Source organism: Coenobita brevimanus, unplaced genomic scaffold, assembly GCF_032717465.1.
Source record: "Coenobita brevimanus isolate Jiangsu-jjx unplaced genomic scaffold, ASM3271746v2 jjx.HiC_scaffold_141, whole genome shotgun sequence".
In the NCBI taxonomy this organism is placed as follows: Eukaryota; Metazoa; Arthropoda; class Malacostraca; order Decapoda; family Coenobitidae; genus Coenobita; species Coenobita brevimanus.
The window spans coordinates 21,585-44,035 of NW_027642243.1; the positions used below are offsets into that span (position 1 = coordinate 21,585).

Sequence of the window (22,451 nt, forward strand, 5' to 3'; positions counted from 1 at the left end):
TCATCAGACGCCTGCATCATCACTGCTTCATCAGTAGGTTAGTAATGTATATATAGTTGTTGTTGTTTTAGTCCTTCATCCTGTCATGTTTTCAACTTTGGCCATTGCCCTTTTGCCTAACTGGTAACCACTATGTTCAGACAGTTTTGTGGATTTAGTAGATTGTATTGTACAAGATTACATAATGTAATTTGTGCTGAAGTACAGGTACTCAGCAAAAGCAGTAAAGGCTTTTGAGCATTTATGAGCAGAGGTGTGTGTAGGTGGTTGTGAGATTTACTGGGCCCCATTCGACTTGGCTTACATCAGGCAGCATGAAAGTCAATGAAGGACACTACAGATTTGTTTCCCACTAGTCAAAACAAATTCCACATAGCCCAACCTCAGAACTGGTGGGAGAATTGGCATGTAATGAATACTGTAGACTTGTTTTCCGTAAGCCAGACCTAATTCAGTGCAGTCCAGCCTCGCAGTGGATGTGGGGCTTTGCATGTAAAGGAAAGACTGGATATGGTACCTTTTATTTGTCACTGAAAAAGAGAATCACAAAAGTTGAACACACATAAAGTACTCTATGCCAGTATAAAAACGTGCATCATATGAACTAAGCAAATGACCTGAAAAATAATGCTGTTTTAAACAGTGATGTTTTTCATCTTTGCCATTTCCATCATGACTTCTTGATAAGTACAAATTTTCAGATTACCAGAACTTTTCTGCCTAGCCCCGGGCTCCTGCGCTCCTCATGGAGCAATGTAGGATTGGATGATGGATGGATGGATTCTGTGTTTGCATACCTCTCTGTGGCAAACATTATTTTAATATGTATGTATGAAATATAAACCAGTGTTATGCTGTAAAATAGTGCTCTCATTACCTGTAAAAAAATAGGATAAGAAAGAGTCATGTAGTCACAATGACCTTTATTATGCATTTTGTCTTTGGCACACACAGACTTACAGTCAGGAAAAAACATGTGGAAGCAGAAATAAGTACAATATAAGTTATAAAAATTTGACCTAGTTGAGTAGAAACTAAGTATGTTGTGTTTGGTTTTATACTCAGTTATTTCTAAGTGCTTCACCAGTATTTTTTTTATATTACAGGAGTATCATTAATACTATATCAGGGTATTCCAAGTACGCTCCTTCCATACACTACCGTACACACACCAGCACAGTTGCTCACCATACATTACAGGTATTGACAGTATCAGCACCAACACTACGCCTCTCAGGAGTAACGTATGAGCAAGGTGTACACTGAGTTACAAATGGCTTGGGGTATATTCATTAATTTTCTGTTGCTTAAGTAGTGTGTGAGATTGTTTACATATCCAGGAGCTGCCAAACACTTCACAGTTGGACTCGGTTAAATAATTCATCCTCATCATCATCTAAACCTCTTTTCCAACCCTAGGATGTGGTGAGGTAGGGCGGAACAATGTACGTTTTATTATTGTGGCTGCTGAACAGTTTCATTTAGCTTAAGAACCTTAGTCATATAGGGTTATTGTAGGCTATATCTGTGTCCCCAGGTTGAAACATCATTCCTGAGCTAAATAAAATCACTTGGAGATAGTAAGAGTAAAATAACAGCCATCTGCATTGGTGGTGTTAACTTTAGATAAGTATGCATTAGGTATAGGGTCTTGTCCTTTATTACCCTCCAGCTAAAGTGTGTGTAGAGGGTGTGCAGAAAGAATGGCTCTTGGGTCTGCATACTTTTGCCAGTCAGTAAAGTGGGTTCTCATCAGTTAACCCCTTCAACGTGATAGCATTTGGTATTCTAAGCACACCACCACCAGATAATTTTATTCAGTATAGGGCGGATCTTTAGCTGAGAAGAAGGTCATTTGTCTGATATTGAACCCCCCCAAGTTTTAAAAATATCTTCTGTATTAAATATAATGGTCTGGAGGTTAGTAAAAGTCAAATATCAGAGCAGTTGTTAGGCTGAAGGGATTAGTCACGGTGCAGTACTGGTAACTCTTTTGAATTTCTTTACAGTAATGATGTAGTCACTCGTGTACAACCTGCAGCATGTCCTGTTATTCATTTTGTTTGACCTAAAATTAATATGGTTGAGTACAGTTAACTCACAGTATGCTCTAAATCTTATAAACACTGGCATGCCATTCTTTAAATTCCACAAGCCTTATTTTTAGCAACACCTGTAGTCTTCTTGCACTGAGTACATTCACATCAGACAAAACACACAACAGAAAATTTAAATATTTTACCCTAATAACACAGTCTGGAACTAGGTAAAGTGACAGTTTGAATTTTCACTTTGGTTGAACAGTGCAAAATTTACCTATTAAAAAAAAAAAAAAAAATGCAGTTGATTCTACAAAATTCTAAACCTGAAAGAGGCAAGAGATATTTGCCTCTGAGTCATGAAAATATTTGGTGATCTGACTAGCTAACTTGTAGAAAAGTTCAAAATATCTAGTAGGATCTAGAGGTGCATACGCACTGCCACAGATAAAGACAACTCAGTGATGATCAGTTAGTTAAAATTAGTCTTGCTACTTCCAAATTCATATTAAGAAAGGCCTCTCATATTGAAAAGGTTATTGCAAGCCCCACTTAACCCATCCAGTGTGAAAAGTCTCAGCCAAACTTAATTCAAACCTCTGAAAGTACGGTAGCAACAATAAAATATGAATATTATTGGAGTGAGGGAGTTAAAAGTTGTGATGTAGATATGGCTTGTATAGGTTTGTGTATTTATGTGTTTGTACCAGATACTATGTACCTCTGTAGCCCTACCACCTCACTTGATTTATTTATTATATTATTATTATCTATCTATCTATCTATTGCCAGACGCCTCAATCCCGTTTGGGGTGGCCACAAACAAATCGCCTCCAAGTCACCCTGTCCCCCGCCATTTCACTGCCCTGCTCACAACTCACACCCCTCTCTCATATACCTCTCCACCCCATCCATCCATGTCATCCTCGGCCTCCACCTCACCTACATACAGTGCATAATCAGCTCACTAATTCCACATCTCCGGTCCAATTGCTTTTTCTTCCATTCCATATTGGTGACGTACTTCAACCTCAGTGTCATTCTTGATATTGGGATTTTTATTGATTTATTTTTTATTGACATATTTATTTGAACCCCACAACAGCATCCTGTTGTTTATAGAGCCACAAGAGAGTAATTTTGTTGTCACTAAGTTATGTGCGGATGAGCGAGATGTTCTAGTGTGGACTCGTTATGATTGCTCACTAGCTAATTATGGGCTCATTATGTTCAGTTACTGACACCCGACAATAACCGAGTGGATAGGGCTTCAGAAACAATTTACGACAAAGGTACCAGGAAGTGAGGGATGTATTATGTAAAGGTAGGGGGATGTACAAGTAAGTGAGCCAGGTCTATTGTGTATGGTTGTGATGAGCATTTGTGTGTGTGCATGTGTAGTGATGTGAACTGCCAAGATGTATAAAAGTGTGTATGTAGAGAAGGGTAAGGCTGTTGATAGGTGTGATACAAGTGCCTCCATAACCCAAATGTTGTGGGTGTATTGGTGCAGTACAGGGGTAATGGTCAGGATATTGTACAAATCATTACACATAACCATTACACTAAGGGCCATATTTTGAATGGCTCTGGAGATTTCATAATACAGTACATTTTTCTCTGCAATTAAGGTATGCATATTACACCTTATCTTTCTCCTTAATATTTCTTTATTTCAAGTATGGCCTTAGTTTGCATCAGTAATTTACAAAAGCAGGTGCTGAAGAGGAGCCTGCATGTGGTGGCATTGTGACCCTGGGTGGAGCAGCTGAGTTGTCCACTCAGGAGCCAAACCTCCTCATGCTTCCTGCACCTTGCCCTGAGAACAACCCTGGTCCTATCCCGGTGAAACACTTTTTACCAATAAGGGGTACCAGTTCTCTGTACAGTGTATGTACTATACCGTACCTGTAGGACGGATCCATAGAACCAGTTGCTTACCTGTGGTCAGTGGGTCTGCTCAGCCAGACAGATTGGCATTAGGCATTCACAATAACAGCATCTTACAAGAGGAAAATAAGATGTAATAGGCAAAATATTTTGCTGAGAAAGAGGCATTATGAAATCTCCAAAATGACAGAAATACAGCACGGAATTGAGATTACTAGGAAGGTTACTGTTAACATTGGTTTGGTGATTGTAGGGACTTAAAACAGAGAGGAAATATAAACTACTACAAGTAACCACACACTGTACATTAAAATTCTGTCGTGATTAGAGCACTGTCACATGTTTGTAAAAGCACGGCAGACACTAAAAGCTTTCCTATAACCTACAGACATACTGGACAATTTTGTACATTTCCATCACAATCATTAAGTCAGACAATTTTCTTGATACTTGATGGTAAAATCTACTTGAAGTTTCTGCACAAATATCTGTCTTATATACAGGCTTATAATTATCTTCTTGCTCACAGCTCTAAAAGGGGAAGTTTGCCTCTTATATGCCTAGTACAAAGTGGTGTAACTGCACATTGGTAACAGACCATAAACTCTGATTTTGGCTGCTGTGTTTGATTAGAAAGATCTGGGACTAACATGCAGTAATAACTGAGGTATGTAACTCAGTGGTACCTACTTAAATCATTCATCTTGGTTGAAAGAGAGATTGTATACTCATCCATCCATCATCTAATCCTTTATTGCCCCAGTCAGAGTGTAGGGACCCAGGCCTAGACGACTCACTTCAGACATTTAAAGTGAGACAGACAGAGAGCGAAAGACAGAGACATGCATGCATGCACGCACACACACACTGAGTTTGATTGATCAGGTAGACATCAAAATGTTGAATCTGACTACTGACCTTGTGAATGGAGAGTTTATGGTATATAAGTTGCCTAATAACTGTAACAGCTTTGTTACAGTATCAGGTATACTGTACAGGTTACTTTGTACGCCAAACTTCCCCTCACCCACTGAACACTAATTATTGTAAATGAGATATTACCAAGGTTTTTCACAGCTGTGGTGTTGAAACATTACATTTTGTCTTGTGGTAACGATATTAACAGACAAGCTTCCATTAGTACGGGTTCTCCCTACCACTTACAGTCTTTAAATGTCTCGTCTCCTTCAGCATGGCAAACTTATCACTTGGAACCAAACACCTCTTCCTTCATTACTGTTAATCTGTGTAAGGTATCTGAGGAGTGTTAATTCCTGTGCTCAGGGAGACTAAAAATTAATAGTGGTATACTGTCAAGGGATGGCCACTGCATAGGCTACACACACTCACAGCCAAACAAGTCTGTGTTACAATGTTTAGAACAATATATGAAAGGAAAATATTGAACAGAATATGATTTACATTTGGAACATAAATTGCTCTAGTGTTTACCACTGGAATGTTGCTTTGCTTTTTTGTGTGAGTACTCATACACACTTCCATACACAATACAGTCTCTTGACATTATCTAGAAACTAAGAATGTCCCTTCTACAGTACTATAATTTTCTTTACTGGTACAATCTCTGCTGCACAGACACTGTATAACAGTGCAAGTCAGCACAGACTAATCCATCTACATCACTCAAAAATATAAATATTTCCTAGCAGTCTTGAGACTCTACACCAAAAAATAATGTTCTTACCATAAAGGTTGGCAAAAAATTAGCAATTTTACCTTTAAACACTGCAGCTCTGAGGTGCATTTGCCAACCGTATACAGTACTGTAATGTACTGCTTGAGAATCTGTACATAAGTTCATGAATTGTATACAGAAAAGATGTTAGGAAGTTAATAAAACGGCTATGTCCAGTGGGTGAGTAAATCAAAATGTTGCCAATTGTATGAATTTTTTGTATGTCAGTAGATTTTGATAAGATATTGACTATTGAATTAAATGTGAACCAAACCTGATCTAGTACAAGGAATATTGAAATATACAAACTGCAGTGCATTAGGGTTATAGGCACTGTAACCTGTCAAGAGGGAGGGAAGGTGATTCATTGCTTAAGTTTTCTCTGGCACAAGAGTATCCTGACATTACTGTATATCACTAAGGATACCATACCGAATAACCCAAGTCCTTCCACATCTACAGTAGTTATTTGATTCTGGTTAATGCCAGATTTTTGTTGCTTGGAAACCCCTAGTAGTAATAGAGTTAACTAACTTTGGGGTATATATATATATATATATATATATATATATATATATATATATTTCTTTAGAGAACAATATATTTATCAGTCATAAATTTCAGAATGTTCAAGAAATTATTATGGATGAGCAGATGAAGGGTCAAGACTTTCACAATGATAAAAGCATTGTTATACACTTCCCTGTACCTATGATGTCATCTCTGCATCTTACTTTTTCACCCCCACTTTTGCAACAGTGATATCACACCCAAAAAACATTAGTTTGAAAAATGGCTCAAAAGCAGTTTTAGAATGGTAGTATAAAGCCAGCAGCCAAGATTTTGTCTGGCATTGTTCCCTGCTGTGTTTACTGCCCATCAACCCAGCCCCTCAGTAAGATTTATCCTCCACAAATTTGCAAAGCTTGCCACCCCTCCACTGCCTAGGAGAACTGTACAAAGGTTATTAGGCAGTCAGTACTTTTTGTTTTATTACAAAGAATAATACTGTGCTGAATAAGATATTTCCAAGCCCCTTCCCCTTTCCCTACAAATTCCCACACTTCCATGACCAGCACATTTGATTGACTGGAACAATCCGTTTCCACTCCTTCCCCTTTCACATATCACCTCCATGTCTGGATTCCTTTCAAAAGAAGATCAGGATGGCATGGTAATTTTTTTTCTCTGCATTCTGTGTCTTTACAGTTATGTTTATCTTCATTTACTTTAGGTTTCTTTTTCCTCATCCATACTTTCTTCCCAGAGAAGTGAGTTTTCCTTGCTTTGCATTCAGCTTAAAATCAGAGCTTTAGAAAGGTGTTAAAAAAGAAAAAAATGTATGCAGGGTGGGGCAGTAAGGTTAAAATTCCCAGCGTCGTGACTTATTCCACCAGTAATTTTTACATCCATTATCTGTTAAAAAAAAAAAAAAAAAAGTGAGGTACGCTCATTAGTAAAACACTGGTGCGAGATGGAGGATTAGAATCACCTCAGGCCGGGTGCAGGAATGTGTTAATACTGAATGTAAGGCTTGCTTCTCTACTTCTGTACATAGTAACTTATAATTGATGTATTTGAGAACCAGCTATGTTATGGTTTCTGCATATTGCTTACAATACAGTATTATGATGGAAAGTATCCTTGGATGATGAAGTCAGAGTTACTGAACATTATAAACTCTGACACTGAAAAGACAGGATATGTGTGACATTTATAAAGACAGCATTGCTGTACTGTGTATTTATAAGTCCAGAATAAGTTATCAGATAATGAATTGTATTTTTACCCGATAACTCAGTTAATGTGGTTATCAAATCACATGCATCAAATCACATGACAGAGAAATATAATGGTAAGAAGATGATAGGGAGTCTCGTAAACCTTTGTGTGACCCTTCTCATTTTTGTAACATCTCACTTCATTGTGGCATCTTTTTATTTTGTGAAATCTCTTTATATTGTGACATCTCCCTCCCCAGTCTGACTGCACCTTTTCCCTCCACTCCCATTACACCTCCTCTCACCTCATCTCCTCCCCAGTTTAACCCCACCCAGTCCCTCTTCTTTCACCTCCTGCTGTCTTCCAGAAAAAAAAAAACAAAAAAACAAGCAATTAAGGAAGCTTTTCCTATGGTGTGAGTCATCTGGACTTCAACTCATTATCTCTAGATGATGATGTTCTTGCTGCCATCAGATATTTTTATTCAGCTTAATCAAGGTTCTAAAACTGAAATGATTTTTTCAGGAGCTGTTTTGACCGTCATTCATGGACTTTGTCATAGAGGAGAAGAGGAAGTGAGAGAAAAAGTGGAACAAAACTCCACCTTCTGCCTTCATTCTCTAGTAAGTGTCTGAATGTGTCTGCATTGTTATGTTTTGGCTCTAGGCCCATCTGGACATGAATTTGGTGGTCCAGTTTTTTTTTTTTTTTTTTTTTTTATTAGCCAGAAAGATTGTTGGGAAGGACTGTTGCTATAAGTTGTTTTGGCAAGGGGGGACAGACGGATATGGAGGTGTTGGTGTGATGGTTGCGGAGAAATGGGTGGAATATGTTAATGAATTATGAGAGCAAGCGATAGGATATTGGTAGTGAAAATTCTGTTCGGTAGAAGGATAGCTGTGATTATATCGGCATATGCTTCACAGCCAGGATTGGATGAAGCAGAGAAAGATAGATTTTGGGATGATTTAATGCATGTAGTGGGTGGTATGCAGGATGATGAGATAGTGGTTGTGGGAGGGGACCTTAATGGTCATGTAGGTGAAGCAGCACAAGCAGTGGCGGCACCAGGAAATTTTCATTGGGGGGCTGAGGAGGGGCTGGGGTAAAATGTGGGGGGGCTTCACAAAATGTCATCAAACTGAAGTGTTGATGGAAAATTGATATGTACATATTCATAATATCCGAATGTACTGAGGTTCATTTTAGACACCTGTACTCTTTGAAACTGCGGTGTTAATGTATAACATTTCTTATCTCATCAAAAATTCTGCCAAATGAAATACATAAAACTAGCAAGGAAATTCAGATTAATGTATACGCAACATAATAACATTTATTATTTCCAGTTTATTCCATAAGATTGAAGTTTAACTCAATTAATTTAGACATCATGTGTAAGCAAGCAGTTAACATGACAGAAAAAAATTCTATGTTATGAAGTTAATACAATCTGAAGAATCAGAAGAATTTTTAAATCAAGGTGTAACGACTGTCACGTTACTTTAAAACTATGCGCCTGTTCTGGTGATTGGCAGCAAATGTGTCTATAATGGCATCAATGTTCAGCTGTTTGGCCCTCCTAGAATTAATTGATATTACAGCAAGGTTGCTGGTGCGGTTGTTGCCACTGCTGTTCCTCAAGTATGTCTTGAGGAGTTTCAGACATGAGAAGCTCCTCTCACAGGCAGCTGAGGTGACAGGGAGGGTCACTGCAATGCATACAAGTTTATACAGATCTATAAAGGTGTCCTTGTTTGACTCCAGCATGGCTGCGAGCTCAAGTGGTGTGGACACTTCCAGGCCATTGTCTCTCTTCCTAGCTATTAGTCTTGTCAATTGGTGGACCTCCACTGCAAGATCACCCTCTGCCACTCCATAACTGGCTGCCATTCCTGACAGCGCTTTTTTGTCCAGAAATGTAATGTGCTTAGGATTCAAGGCAGCAGCACCCATCAGAACATTACAGGCATCAGATGAAAATCGCCTGCTCAGCTCATTGAGCATTCTATCTATGATGGCATAGAAGGTCCTTCTCCTGGCATCTGGTATAGCTCCATCCCTCTGACCTGTACTGGATGTTATGATGAATTCATCCAGGTGTCTGGGAGCAGATCGTTGTCTACCTGGACGCTCAGTCTCAGTGCGTATCCCAACTACCTTGCACAAATCCTCAGCAGCCTCCTCTAACTCCTTCCAGGCAGCTTCAGTCCTCATTTCTGTCAGTCCAGACATGACAGACTGCATCAAGTCCTCTGCAGAGGCCAGCTGAAGGTCATGTGACTGGAGGTGGTTTGACAGTTGTTTGGTCATCAGTAACACTTTTTCCATGGCCATCAGAATTGTCACAAATTGCTGATCTAGCAGGATGCACAGGCCCTTTGCCTCAGTGGCTCTGTGTGCATTGTCTCCCTCCATGAGACGTTTCAAGGTTGTCACTATGGCAGGTAGGGTTCTTTTCACTGCCAGACAAGCAGCATGTTGGGAGGTCCATCTTGTGTCAGACAGTTGCTTCAACTCTATATGCTGCCTTGTGGGATTTAATTCTTTTTGCACCTTTATAAATTCTTCATGTACTACTGACGTAGAGAAGAACTTGTACAAGCTCTGTATAGCCACAAAAAACTCTGCTGCAGCCTGGATATTGTGTACACAATCAACGAGCACAAGGTTGAGCCTGTGAGCATAACAGTGGACATACACAGCCTGTGGTACCTTTCTCCTAAACCTCTCCTGTATACCACTGATGTGCCCTGACATGACTGCAGCTCCATCGTAGCACTGGCCAATGCAGGCGTTGTGGTCAGTACCACATTTGGCCAGGGTCTCCAAGATCTTGTTGAGCAATGAGTCTGCATCCAGACCCTCGGCTGCTGTGAAGTCAAGGAACACCTCATGAAGGCTCTGTTTGTGGAGATACGTCACCACAATGGACAGCTGTTCTTGTTTGCTGACATCCTTGGTCTCATCCACCATTAGGGCAAAATGCTCTGCTCTTAGGACCTCGTTGCTGATGTCCTCTCTGATTATTGAAGCTATGATGGCGAGCAGTTCATTTTGGATATCGTGGTGCGTATATTTAGCATTGCCAGGACCACCACTCAGTTTCTTTTTGACAATGTCATCATACCTGGAAATCAGGTCCAGCAGTTCCAGGAAGTTACCTTTGTTGCCAGAATCAGTGTCTTCCTTGTGACCTCTTTGGGCAACATTTTGGCAGGCTGTGTAGAGCAGTACGTCTATTACTGCTCTAATGTAATGTCTGTTTTCCTTTACAGTTTTTTCATGGTTGGTAGTAAAAGCATGTAGGATCCTAGAACCTGTTGCTTTCTGCATCTTAAACTCTGTCCAAGCTTGCATAGAAAACTTGTGTCCTGCTGAATTAACATGAGACTTCAGAGATGAGGTTGCCTTCTTCCAGTTCCGAAAGCCGTCATGGGTGAAGGACTTCTCACATTTGCTTAAGTGTACATGACCGAAATGACGACATGCAAAGCAGAATGCAGCATCTAGGGTCGTGGAGTACTCCAGCCACGAATGATGATCACGCCAGTTCTTGTTGAATGACCTTGACTGGCCACTGTATTCTGTGGCTGGGTATCTCTTCAAGTCTGGACAGGTGGGACCACTATCTGGAAGCTGGCTCAGGTCCTTGGGTCCAGGTAGTAGTTTCTCACCATGGGTGTGAGAAGTGCCCTCTTGTGGCTGGGGTTCTGCACTAGCCTCACCTAGTAAGGCTGCAGACTCACAATCACGATCACCACTGTCCAGGTCCTCATTAACAGCAGGTGTGTCTGTAGGAGGATCATCATCTCACGGCCTCTTCTTGGGAATCTTGGGTAACAGGTAGCGTTCCATGATCAACCCGGCCTATGTGATCAAATATGATAAACCACCATCAGTTACTTTCATAAACAGGGAAAACAGCATAAACAAGCACACAGATCACAGAAGCATAAAACTGCATATTAGCATTACAACAGACCAGATATTTTCACACTATTTTATTCTTCCTTCCACAGCTTCTTATAATCTTATAGTAGCCTATATACATTTGTAAGTAGAAAAAAACCAACTTACACCATACCTGTAAATCAGTGCAAGACGAAAACCACAACTAATAAGCTCAGCTGCTCAGTAATTCAGTGTCTACTGCACTAAGCAATTAACAGCCAACAGACTCGGAGATCTACACACAACCGCGTCGCGTGGTAGACTGGTCTGGTAGCTGACGGGAATCGAACAGGAATGGCTCATCGTGCACTCGATTCGTGAATGCTGGGCTAGGCTAGGAGCCTAGGACCATGTAGGCCCTATAGCAGTGTGAATCCTTTACTTCATTTTAATCAAATATATTCAAATTTATTAACTTCCTGCCTCGAATTATGACATAATCGACATTCAATTATATTTCTGAAGACGAGATAATAATCGTACAGTCGTAATACACTAAAAGAATGGCTAATGTAGTTTAATAAAATAATGCTGTATTTTACTTTCACTTATCATTTTCATTATAGGATATGTAAACTAACCATCTGAATTACAAGAATTTCACAGAATATATTATAACATAAGTTACCCTTAGTATTAGAACTAGGCTGGAAGTTTTCCTTAGAAGTTGAGTCAACTGATAAATTTTCCGTAATTTCCGTGAAATTACTATAATTCAGAATCTGCTAAATGCTAACAGCTAAAAATAATAATCACGATTTAATCTATTGTCTTGAATCTTTTCCTAAACTTATAACACTTCGTTTCGTCAACTTTTGTGTATTATTTGTAAATAGTAATACAAAATTGAAAGTTCAAATAAGGGACGTCCTGCCTAAATTCGCCTTTGGAATCTGGCAATATTGGGGGCTGACGGGGGCCTTGGCTCATTATTGCAAGCCTCCCCTTGGCGCCGCCACTGAGCACAAGGTTATGAAGGAGTGCAAGAGGGATGTGCATATGGTATAAGGAATGCAGAAGGGGAAAGGATGCTCGAGTTTGGGGAGGCAACGGACATGATTGTGTGCGACACGTATTTTAGGAAAAGAGACAGTAGGTTAATTACGTATGAGTCTGGGGGAAATAGCAGTCAGATAGATTATTTTCTGGTTAGGAGGGCCGATAGGAGGTTAGTGAGGGATGTTAAAGTTATAGGAAGTGAGGAGTGTGTGCAGCAGCACAAACTACTGATTTGTGATATGGTGCTTAAGGAACGATTGATGAAAAAGGGGACTTATGTACCTAGGAGGAAAATATGGAAGCTGAAAAACCAAGTAGTAAGGGATGCCTTCTATAGCAAGTTGAGGAGAGTGGTGGCTGAACAGGGAGCTGTAGACAGAGGCATTAATGAACAGTACAGAGCCCTCAAGAACAATCTCTTGAGAGTTACTGATGTAACATGCGGTTGGGCAAGAGGACCACCAAGACATAAAGTAACTTGGTGGTGGGACGAGGGTGTAGAAGCTTCAGTTAAGGAGAAAAGAAGGCTTTTCCGGGAATGGAAGAAGGTTGGTAGCAAAGAGGAATTTTTGGCTGCCAAGCATAGGGCTAGAAGAGAGGTATACCAGGTACAGGGCAAAGTCTGAGTCACAGAGACTTTTAATTGATAACCTAAATCATGGGGAAAGGAAAAATATGATATTTAGGGTGGCAGGTCAGGTGAAGAGGGATAATCGGGATATTATAGGTGAGCAGTGTGTGAAGAATGATGAAGTAAGGGTACTGCTGAACAGTGAGGATATTAAAGATGCATGGAGAGAGCATTATAACCGGTTGTTGAATGAAGGAGTTTGACTGGGACAGAGAGGGTTTGGAGCCAGCAGATCCAGTGTCTGGCCCTTGCCCTTTGATTGATGCTGCTACTGTGAGTGAGGCAATAGGCAGGATGAAGGTGGGGAAGGCAGCAGGTGTGTCAGGGTTGACTGCCGAAATGTTGAAGGCCTCAGGCGATACAGGGGTGAGTTTAGTCACTGACCTGATAAATAGGATTATTTATGAGTGTGTTGTCCCAGATGATTGGCTGAAGAGTGTAATTGTAAATGTGTATAAAGGGAAGGGTGATGCCCTGGAATGAGGAAATTACAGAGGTATAAAGCTTTTAGATCAGATAATGAAGGTAATGGTGAGAGTTTTAGAAGGTATGATTAGAGAAAGAGTGAATATTGATGAGATGCAGTTTGGGTTTATGCCAGGTAGGGGGACCACTGATGCCATATTCATTGTTTGACAGCTTCAGGAAAAATGTATTGGTAGGAGAAGGGATCTTTATTTTGTTTTTGTTGATTTGGAAAAGGCCTTTGACAGAGTCCCTACAGAGGTGGTGAAGTGGGCAATGAGAAAGCTTGGCTTGGAGGAGTGGCTGGTTAGGGTGGTTATGGCCATGTATGTGGGTGCTCACACCCAGGTGAGAGTGAATGGAGATTTGAGTGATGAGTTTTCTGTGAATGTTGGTGTGCATCAGGGGTCAGTCTTGAGTCCCATGTTGTTTATCATGGTACTTGAAGCCATTTCACGTGACTTTAGAAACGGACTCCCGTGGGAGTTGTTGTATGCTGATGATTTGGTTTTGATTGCAGAGAATGAAAGGGAGGCGGAGGAAAGGTTTAGGAAGTGGAGAGATGGTATGGGGCAAAAGGGTTTAAGGGTAAATGCAGATAAAACAAAAGTGATGATATCTAGGGTTGGTGGCGGTACTGTCAAAGACGAGGGAGAGTGGCCATGTGCAGTTTGCCACAAGGGCGTGGGAAGCAATTCCATCTTGTGCAGTGTGTGTGATAAATGGGTGCATAAGAGATGTAGTGGTATCAGAGGTAGACTACGAGATAATGCTGATTTTATGTGTACGGCGTGCCGGGGTGAGCAGGTGGAGATTGTCAGACGTGAAAGGATTGAACTTGCTGGTGAATCTCTTGAGTGTGTGGAAGAGTTTTGTTATTTGGGAGACATGTTGTGTGCTGGAGGTAGCTCTGTGGCTAGGGTGAGAAGTGGTTGGAAGAAGTTCAGGGAGCTCTTGCCTCTCCTGACATTGAGAGGGCTCTCCCTACGTGCTAAGGGGTCTTTGTATGCAGCATGTGTTAGGAGTGTAATGCTGTATGGCAGTGAAGGAGGAAGATATTCGCAGGCTCAGACGTACAGAAATGACAATGATTAGGTGGATGTGCAATGCGTCCCTGCCTCCAAGGCCTGGAGGGGCTTGGTTTACAATGGAAGAGTTGAGAGGTAGGATGGGACTGGAGTGTATTGGTGTTGTGATGAGGAGAGGTAGACTGAGATGGTTTGGACATGTGAAGAGGATGGGGGATGATAATTGGGTGAGGAAGGTGAGAAGTGTTAATATTGGGGGTGGGGTTATGAGGGGTAGACCGAGAAAGACATGGGACGAGGTCATTAAGTGTGACCTTAGGGTTAAGGGACTGAACAGGGAGGCTGCAATGGATCGTACAGCGTGGAGAGCCGCCATTAGGTGACCAAGGCCGACACATGCAAGCATGTTGGAGCCTTTAAAAACGAAAACGTGTGTATGTGTGTGAACCTGGTGGACTGAAGATTGAAATTGCTTGTGTATTTTACCATCACTTTGGTGGATAGGGAGGGGATTAGGGGTGTTTGTAGACCCAGGAGGGGAGCTGTCCAACTATACATGTTCCACACCATATGAAGGCATCCCTGTCCAGCATTATTCCTTGTAAAAAGAGCAGTTATATTCAGCTTACAGGAATTTTTTTTTTTCCCCTATCAGCATGATAGACTTAATTTATGCACGATAGTGCCAGGTGATCGGACTGATTACCCAAAGGTGATTTTAATCGTGTTACCATCACATGTTTCTGTTCACTTTATCTCGCTCAGTTTATTCCTGCCAGTGTCTTTTTAATTTTATTCTTAACATCTTCTAACCATTTTATTCTCAGCTTAGAATAGGCATTTCAAACTGGAGGTGCGATTATAAGTCCCGACTCCCAACATACGAGGCCTTGCTTGGGTTGAATAAAATCACATGATACTAACTAAAGATAGTTATCACCTGAGGGTCAGTGAATTAATCAAGGGTCTTGGATGAAAAGTGTTAATTTATAATATATTCTTCAGGTTCTGACATTGAATCTGCCTTATGGAAGCTGCATGGTCATGGAATCTCCGTTGTTGAAAATACCTGTTTTGACGGTCATCCACTTCTCAGTCAACTGCTTCCACTATCAAGTAAGCAGCCACCTGATGATTTTGTGTGTGTGTGTATTTACCTATCTAATTTACCTAACTGTATTATACAGGATTTGCTCTAAGCTCGTCATGTCTAAGGTTAGATACCCTCTGAATAGACCTCGTATATGCATGCACATTTACATACACATACACATGCAGGCATATGCATGTACACATGCACATACAGGTCCATATACGTGCACATTTGCATACACGTACACATACAGCCAAATTTACGTACCATACTTATACACATATAGGCACATTTACCTATACATACAGATACAGGCACATTTATGTACACATACATATAGTCATGTTTTGATATGCATAGTCACATTGAAATTCACATACACAGAGCCACATTTATACATATGTATTCATATACAACCATATTTACATGCACATATAGGTACATTTAGATAAATACATAAACAGATAGAGAGATATTGAACACATACATTACCACACAGTGTAGAGTTGTGAGATGAAAAAAAAAAAAGAGAGAGAGAGAGAGAGAGAGAGAGAGAAAAGAAACGGGGGGATGAAGTCATACATTGTGACCCCAGGGATAAGGGACTGAACAGAGGCTGTTAGAAATCAAGCAGGATGGAGAACCATAAAGTGACAAAGGCCAACACATTAAGCATGTTGGAGCCTGTATAAACAAATTGAAACAACGCTGCTCTGTGGTGGAACTCTGAAGGTGCCATGAAAAAAAAAAAAAAATAATAAGTTGTCTATCCTCCATTTCCTCTCTTTATTTTTTTCTTCTGTTTGTTTAGCCAGGGAAGAAGGAAGCAGAGGCTGAAAGCCTATAAAATTGTTCCCTTCAGGAAAAAATAAGAAGTGATTAATTCAAAATCTGTTCATTTAGATTTTAGAGATACCAAGACACAGTGTGCTGAAAAGACTGGCAGGAAATACAGGAAAAGGAAGACAGTTCCAGAGTTGACCTGTTGCATTCATGAAGGACTGGAAGTATCAGTTAATTCTTGCATTAGAGTTGGACAGAAAAGACTCATTAAATTTAATGGTGCCATGACTCATTCTTAGATCTTTAGTGGAAAAGTTTCTAGAGAAAGGAAAGAAGTTGTATGCGGCTTTCATGGATTTGGAGAAAGCATATGACAGGGTGGATAGACAAGGATTGTGGAAAGTATTAAGAATATATGGAGTAGATGGGAAGTTGTTGAATGCTGTGAAGAGTATGTATGATGGTGCTAAGGCTGCAGTGCGTGTTGATGGTGAACTAAGTGAATTTTTCTCTTTGAAGATTGGGTTGAAACAGGGATGTGTCATGTCTCCATGGTTGTTCAATCTGTACATGGATGGGGAAATAAAAGAGGTACAAGGTAAGGTAGTGGATGTTGGAGTGCCCCTGGTGAGAGAGGATAGAGTTTGGAAACTCCCTGTACTGTTGTTTGCAGATGATACTGTGTTGTTGAGTGAAGACGAAGGGGAGCTGCAAGGCTTGGTGGATGAGTTTGGGAAAGTGTGTAAGAAACGGAATCTAAAGGTGAATGTAGGGAAGAGTAAAGTGATAGTCTTTGAGAGAGGTGAAGTCAGTGAATGTACAGCGAGGTTGGATGGTGAGGAATTGGAAAATGTGAGTACGTTTAAGTACTTGGGTAGTGTGATGAGTAAGGATGGAGGTTTGGAGGATGAAGTGTTTGAAAAGGTACAGCAGGGAAGAAAGGTTGCTGGTTCCTTGAAAGCAGTGATAAGAAACAGGGAAGTGAGCATGGAAGTGAAAAAGTTACTACATGACAGTATTGTGATACCAACTCCAACGTATGGAAGTGAAGCTTGGACGTTGTTGGAAGGACACAAGTCAAGAGTGAGAGCAGTGGAAATGAGTTATTTAAGAGGACCCTGTGGAGTCACAAGGAGAGACAGGCTGACGAATGAGGATATAAAGGAGCGTTGTGGTGTGGATGTGGATGTGATAGGAAGCGTTATGAGGAACACACTGAGGTGGTTTGGCCATGTGGAGAGGATGGAGGGTGAAAGACTGACGAAGAGAGTGTATGTGAGTGAGGTGGAGGGGGAAGAGGGAGGTGAAGGCCGAGGATGAGATGGAGGGATGGGGTGGAGAGGTATATGAGAGAGGGGGGTGTGAGTTGGGAGCAGGGGAGTGAAATGGCGGGGGACAGGGCGACTTGGAGGCGATTTGTTTGTGGCCACCCCAAACGGGATTGAGGCGTCTGGCAATAGATAGATAGATTTATTTATTTTTTTAGTTTTACGCTGTGTCCCTTTTTGTCAATAAGGGCTAAGGTGTTGCCCCTGGGTAGGGGACTTAGGTTTTTGGAGTGTGTAGCACTTTATGACCGGATGCCCTTCCTGACATCTACCAGTGACCCTTGGGTGGATTCGAATCTCTGACTTTTCGTTCAGAACGCTCTAACCCACTGAGCCATGGCAGCTTCAGTCATCATCATGGCTAATCATTAATATGTTACAGAATCATGAAAACCATTTAGAATAAGGCCCTAATTGCAAAACCCTTGTATAGCAGTTGTTCCCAACATTTTCCATTCTATGACACTGTGGACAAAATGCAATAACTTTGTGACTGTCATCAACATCTTTTGAAGAAGAAAGCAACAAATTGTTGCCTGAATGAATGTGTTGGATGTGAGATTTTAAAAAACTCATAACTTGAAGTGGTCAGTCATAAGGTAGAAATTGTATTTTTTTTTTACTAACTTGAATATCAATGGCTGAGCCATAGTAAGGGTACAATATGGGTTGATCTTTCATGTGGATATGATTGCTCTGCTTTGATCGGTGCTTGCCATCTTGGAAAATTCTGTTTAGCAGAGACAGGAAGGTGAAAATGAGCTTGCTGATATTTGCTGATGGTAGGGTAGTATCCCATTCCCTCCCAAACATTAGTCATAAACTTAGCGTCCCAAATGTCTTAAAAAAAAAAAAAAAAAAAAAAAAAAAAATGGGTACAGTATGAAGTTCTTTCTCCAGTGACTCCAGATACTTTGAGATTAGTGTCATGAACCCTTCCACATGAAACTAAGGTGTCAGGATATCCATAGGATTATTCTTGACCCCCCCCCCTTACTTTTTAGCATAACTTTGTTCAAGTAGTTTTCGTTTTCGTTTTTAAAGGCTCCAACATGCTTGCATGTGTCGGCCTTGGTCACCTAATGGCGGCTCTCCACGCTGCACGATCCATTTCAGCCTCCCTGTTCAGTCCCTTAACCCTAAGGTCACACTTAATGACCTCGTCCCATGTCTTTCTCGGTCTACCCCTCATAACCCCACCCCCAATATTAACACTTCTCACCTTCCTCACCCAATTATCATCCCCCATCCTTTGATTGGTAGTTGTCATTTCTACACCAAAGAAAATCATCTACAGTAATCAAGATAGAATACCTAAGTGATTGTTGGTACATATGGAGCTAAGTTAGCATTTTATTTAATCTGTTGCCTGAAAATGCTCTGCTGATAGATTTTTTTTTTGGGGGGGGTCCCACATTTTGAGGAGCTTATTTGTAACTGTAAATACCATAGCTAGGTCTGGTGCTCTTTGATGAAGTAAAGAAGGTACAGAACCTAATCACACAATCTTTGCACTACTGTATACATGAATTGCACAAGAAAAATCAAAAGAGAGTTGGTACAAACAGCACAATAATGGCAAACATGGCATGAGCCTCCATTTATCATAACTGACATTTGGCAGTGGAGAGATAATGGAGAGAGATGCCTTCATGCAGCAGTAAAAAGTCATCCCCCAATTTCCCCGTTATACCCCAAAAGAAGGATGTTGGACTTAAGGAGAAGGACAGTTTCAGCCTGCATTCCACCAGGTTTATATTTAAATGAGCTTGGAGCAGCAAGAACAACAACATAGTGGCAGTTATTAGCACTGGTGGTGAGTCAGTAACTGCATGAAGACTTCTGGATTTCTTTAAATGTATACACTATATCTCATAACTTTTTTTTTCATGTAACAGTGCCCTTCCCCCTTTCTCTAGGCAAAATGCATGCAAAATGACATTCCAGTGCATCCCTACTAGCATCCATACTTCCTCTGTCAGATGCACTGCTCATAGTCATAAAATGTATTTATCTTCCTTCATGAAATTTCTGTCTATCTATCATCCAGTCCTACATTGCCCCATGAGGAGCGTAGGAGCCCGGGGCTAGGCAGTTGGTCCCGACATTTAAGATGAGAGTGACCAGCCTCACTCATTCCAGAGTGGCATTACATGAGCAGTCAACCCTAACCACCCCTTGGATATAAACATTCACCGGCTCAATCCAATTGGAGCGCATAATTACCCACTAAACCACCAGGCACCAAAATTTGGTTATATGGTTACCACCCAGCGTAGTAAATGGTTTCATGAAATTTACTGCTTGTAAAGTATGGTTGAGTGTTTTGTTATAGTCATAGAAATTCAGTCTTGTTGGTTTGAAGAGATTTGACAGACACCATGGCCCTATGTTATGGTAGTTTGGAAGTCCACATTTAATGCACGCCATCAGCTAGTCAGAAGTGGCCAAGATCCATGCAGTGGTCTGGTGAACTAATCACAACAATATTAGCAGGTAGGAAGCTTGAAACATTCCAGAGAGCAACAGTGAAACTAATTGGGATGACAGCCATGGAGAACATCCATAGTCTTTCAGCTGTGGCCATAATTGGTCTAAGATGTCAGAGAGGGAAGTATCCAGCAGGTAATATTATATAGATTGGAAAAAAGTGCTGTCAATGGATCGGAGGCAGGAGTCAGAAGAGGAGACCATTGCAGAGTCCTGGACCTAAATGGGGGGGGGGTGGATGGCCCTATGACATATGAGGCCCCTAATAACATAGTGTACCGAACGCCACATGTTGAAAATGGAGAAAAACGCAGTTAAAGTTGCATTACTTTCAAAATGCCATAACTTTAGAACTAGTGAATATTTTTTAGTGCTTTTTTTTTTTTTTAGCATGAAGTGTTCCTGAGCTTCTTACTAATGTTTGGTGCCCACATCTGTGGCCTCCTCACTCTTTTTCTGTTATGAGAAGGACCAGCAGCTTTTTGCTCACTACTAGAGTCACTCATGTTCTCGAGACAATGAGAAAAAACACCAAAACAGCTCTGAAAATAGCCAGTTAATCCAGGCAGTGTTCTAGGCCGGCTGGTAAACAAAAAACTGCATCACATGGCAACAGATTCCCAGATCACAGTTGCCAATATCTTGCTGAGCTCTCTGCCTTTTCCATTTTCTGTACATTATGGCTAACTTACCCTTAAAATCATGCAATTTTATGCTAAAATATTCCATTATGTTAGAATGAGGTACAAAAATTAATAATGCCATAAAAAAAACTGCATGACTGTGAGCATAAAATAATGCTAGTACTGTATCTGATAACACCAGACAACACCTTGCTGGGAGGCACTTGGTACATTCTGTGACCAGCATGAAGGCTTGTCAATCCACTGAGGTGAAGCGGGCAGTGAGACTGTGTTACAGAAGGGGAATTAGGACCCTAATGCCATTTGCTTTCTGTACCTCGTGGTTGCTTTCCAGATCAAAGAGGGTTTGGGCTACATACTGGTATACTTAACTTGGTTTCGCTTGCAGTGGCGCTCAGTACACTATGTTATTAGGGGCCTCATATGTCCACAGATAGCATGATTGAAAACTTCATCATCAGAATGAAGTTGGGGAGGAGGGGGCAGAGTCCTCGAGGGTAACTGATGTGAGGAACATAACCTACCAATGCCCCTTTGGTAAAAGTGATCATCTGGTTGTTGAGATGGAAGTGGTGGGAGTAAGGGAAGGAGAAAGGGATGAAAAACACAGGAAGAATAGATGCAATTACGGGAAGGCAGACTTTCCTTCCCTGAGGAACTTTTTCCAAAATGTAGACTGGATTAATGATCACAAATGTTGACGAGAAATATGAGTTTCTGATAGAAGTGTATATAACAGGAGTTAGTAAATGTCCCAATATTTTCCGCAGTTATGGAAAGGAAGAAAGAATGGTTTAACAACAGATGTAGAGTGGCACATGAAGCAAGAAAAAGAGCATAGAATAAAGTGAAAAGAAGGTACAATATAGTGAAAGGGCTTGGGAGGAGTACAAGCAGGTAAGAATTGAATATATATGGGTACGGAGAGAAGAAGAAAGGAAATATGAAAAAGATATTGTAACTAAATGTAAAAAGGAGCCAAAATTATTTTATAGGTTTGTGAATGGTAAAATGAAAGTTAAGGACAGTATAATACGATTGAGGGATGGAGATGAAACCTGTGAAAGAGAAGAAGAATTGTGTGAAATAATGAACAACAAACTGCAGTCAGTCTATGTGCTGGAAGAGGAATTTAGGGAACCTGAAATAGAACCCAGGGTGACGGGAATGGCAGAAGTTACAGTGGATGTGAATGAGGTGCTGCAGTTGATGAGGGATTTGGATGTAAGAAAAGCAATGGGACCAGATGGTGTGTCTGGATGGATCCTGAAGGAATGTGCAGACCAGTTAGTGTGGCCTGTTTGTCATCAAGACATCACTGGAAAATGGACAGTTACCTAAAGATTGGAAAAGAGCAAGTATTGTGCCAATCTTCAAGGGAGGAGATAGGAAAGATCCACTCAGTTATAGACCTGTATCACTTACTAGTATTGTTTGTAAAATCTGCCAGAAAATTATTAGAAAAAGATGGATAAAGTATTTAGAAGAAAATGAAGTGATAGCACCAAGACAATTTGGTTTTAGGGAAGGACGATCATGTGTTACTAACCTATTAAGTTTCTACAGCAGGGTAATAGATGTCATACAAGAGAGAGAGGGATGGGCAGATTGCGTCTATCTTGACCTGCATTTGACAGGGTTCCCTATAGGAGACTGCTGTGGAAGTTGAAGACCTTTGGAGGGGTGCAT

At 40.8% G+C, this 22,451-nt stretch overlaps 1 protein-coding gene across 1 annotated transcript; it reads right to left on the reverse strand.

Moving 5' to 3' along the window:
• Positions 1 to 8,847: 8,847 nt before the first annotated feature.
• LOC145389577 (zinc finger MYM-type protein 1-like) lies at positions 8,848 to 20,624 on the reverse strand. The gene is made up of 2 exons (XM_080264834.1): positions 20,534 to 20,624; positions 8,848 to 11,141 (listed from the first exon to the last, which is right to left on the reverse strand). The coding sequence occupies exons 1-2, from the start codon at positions 20,622 to 20,624 to the stop codon at positions 8,848 to 8,850; spliced, it is 2,385 nt and encodes a 794-aa protein (XP_080120960.1).
• Between the last annotated feature and the right edge of the window lie 1,827 nt (positions 20,625 to 22,451).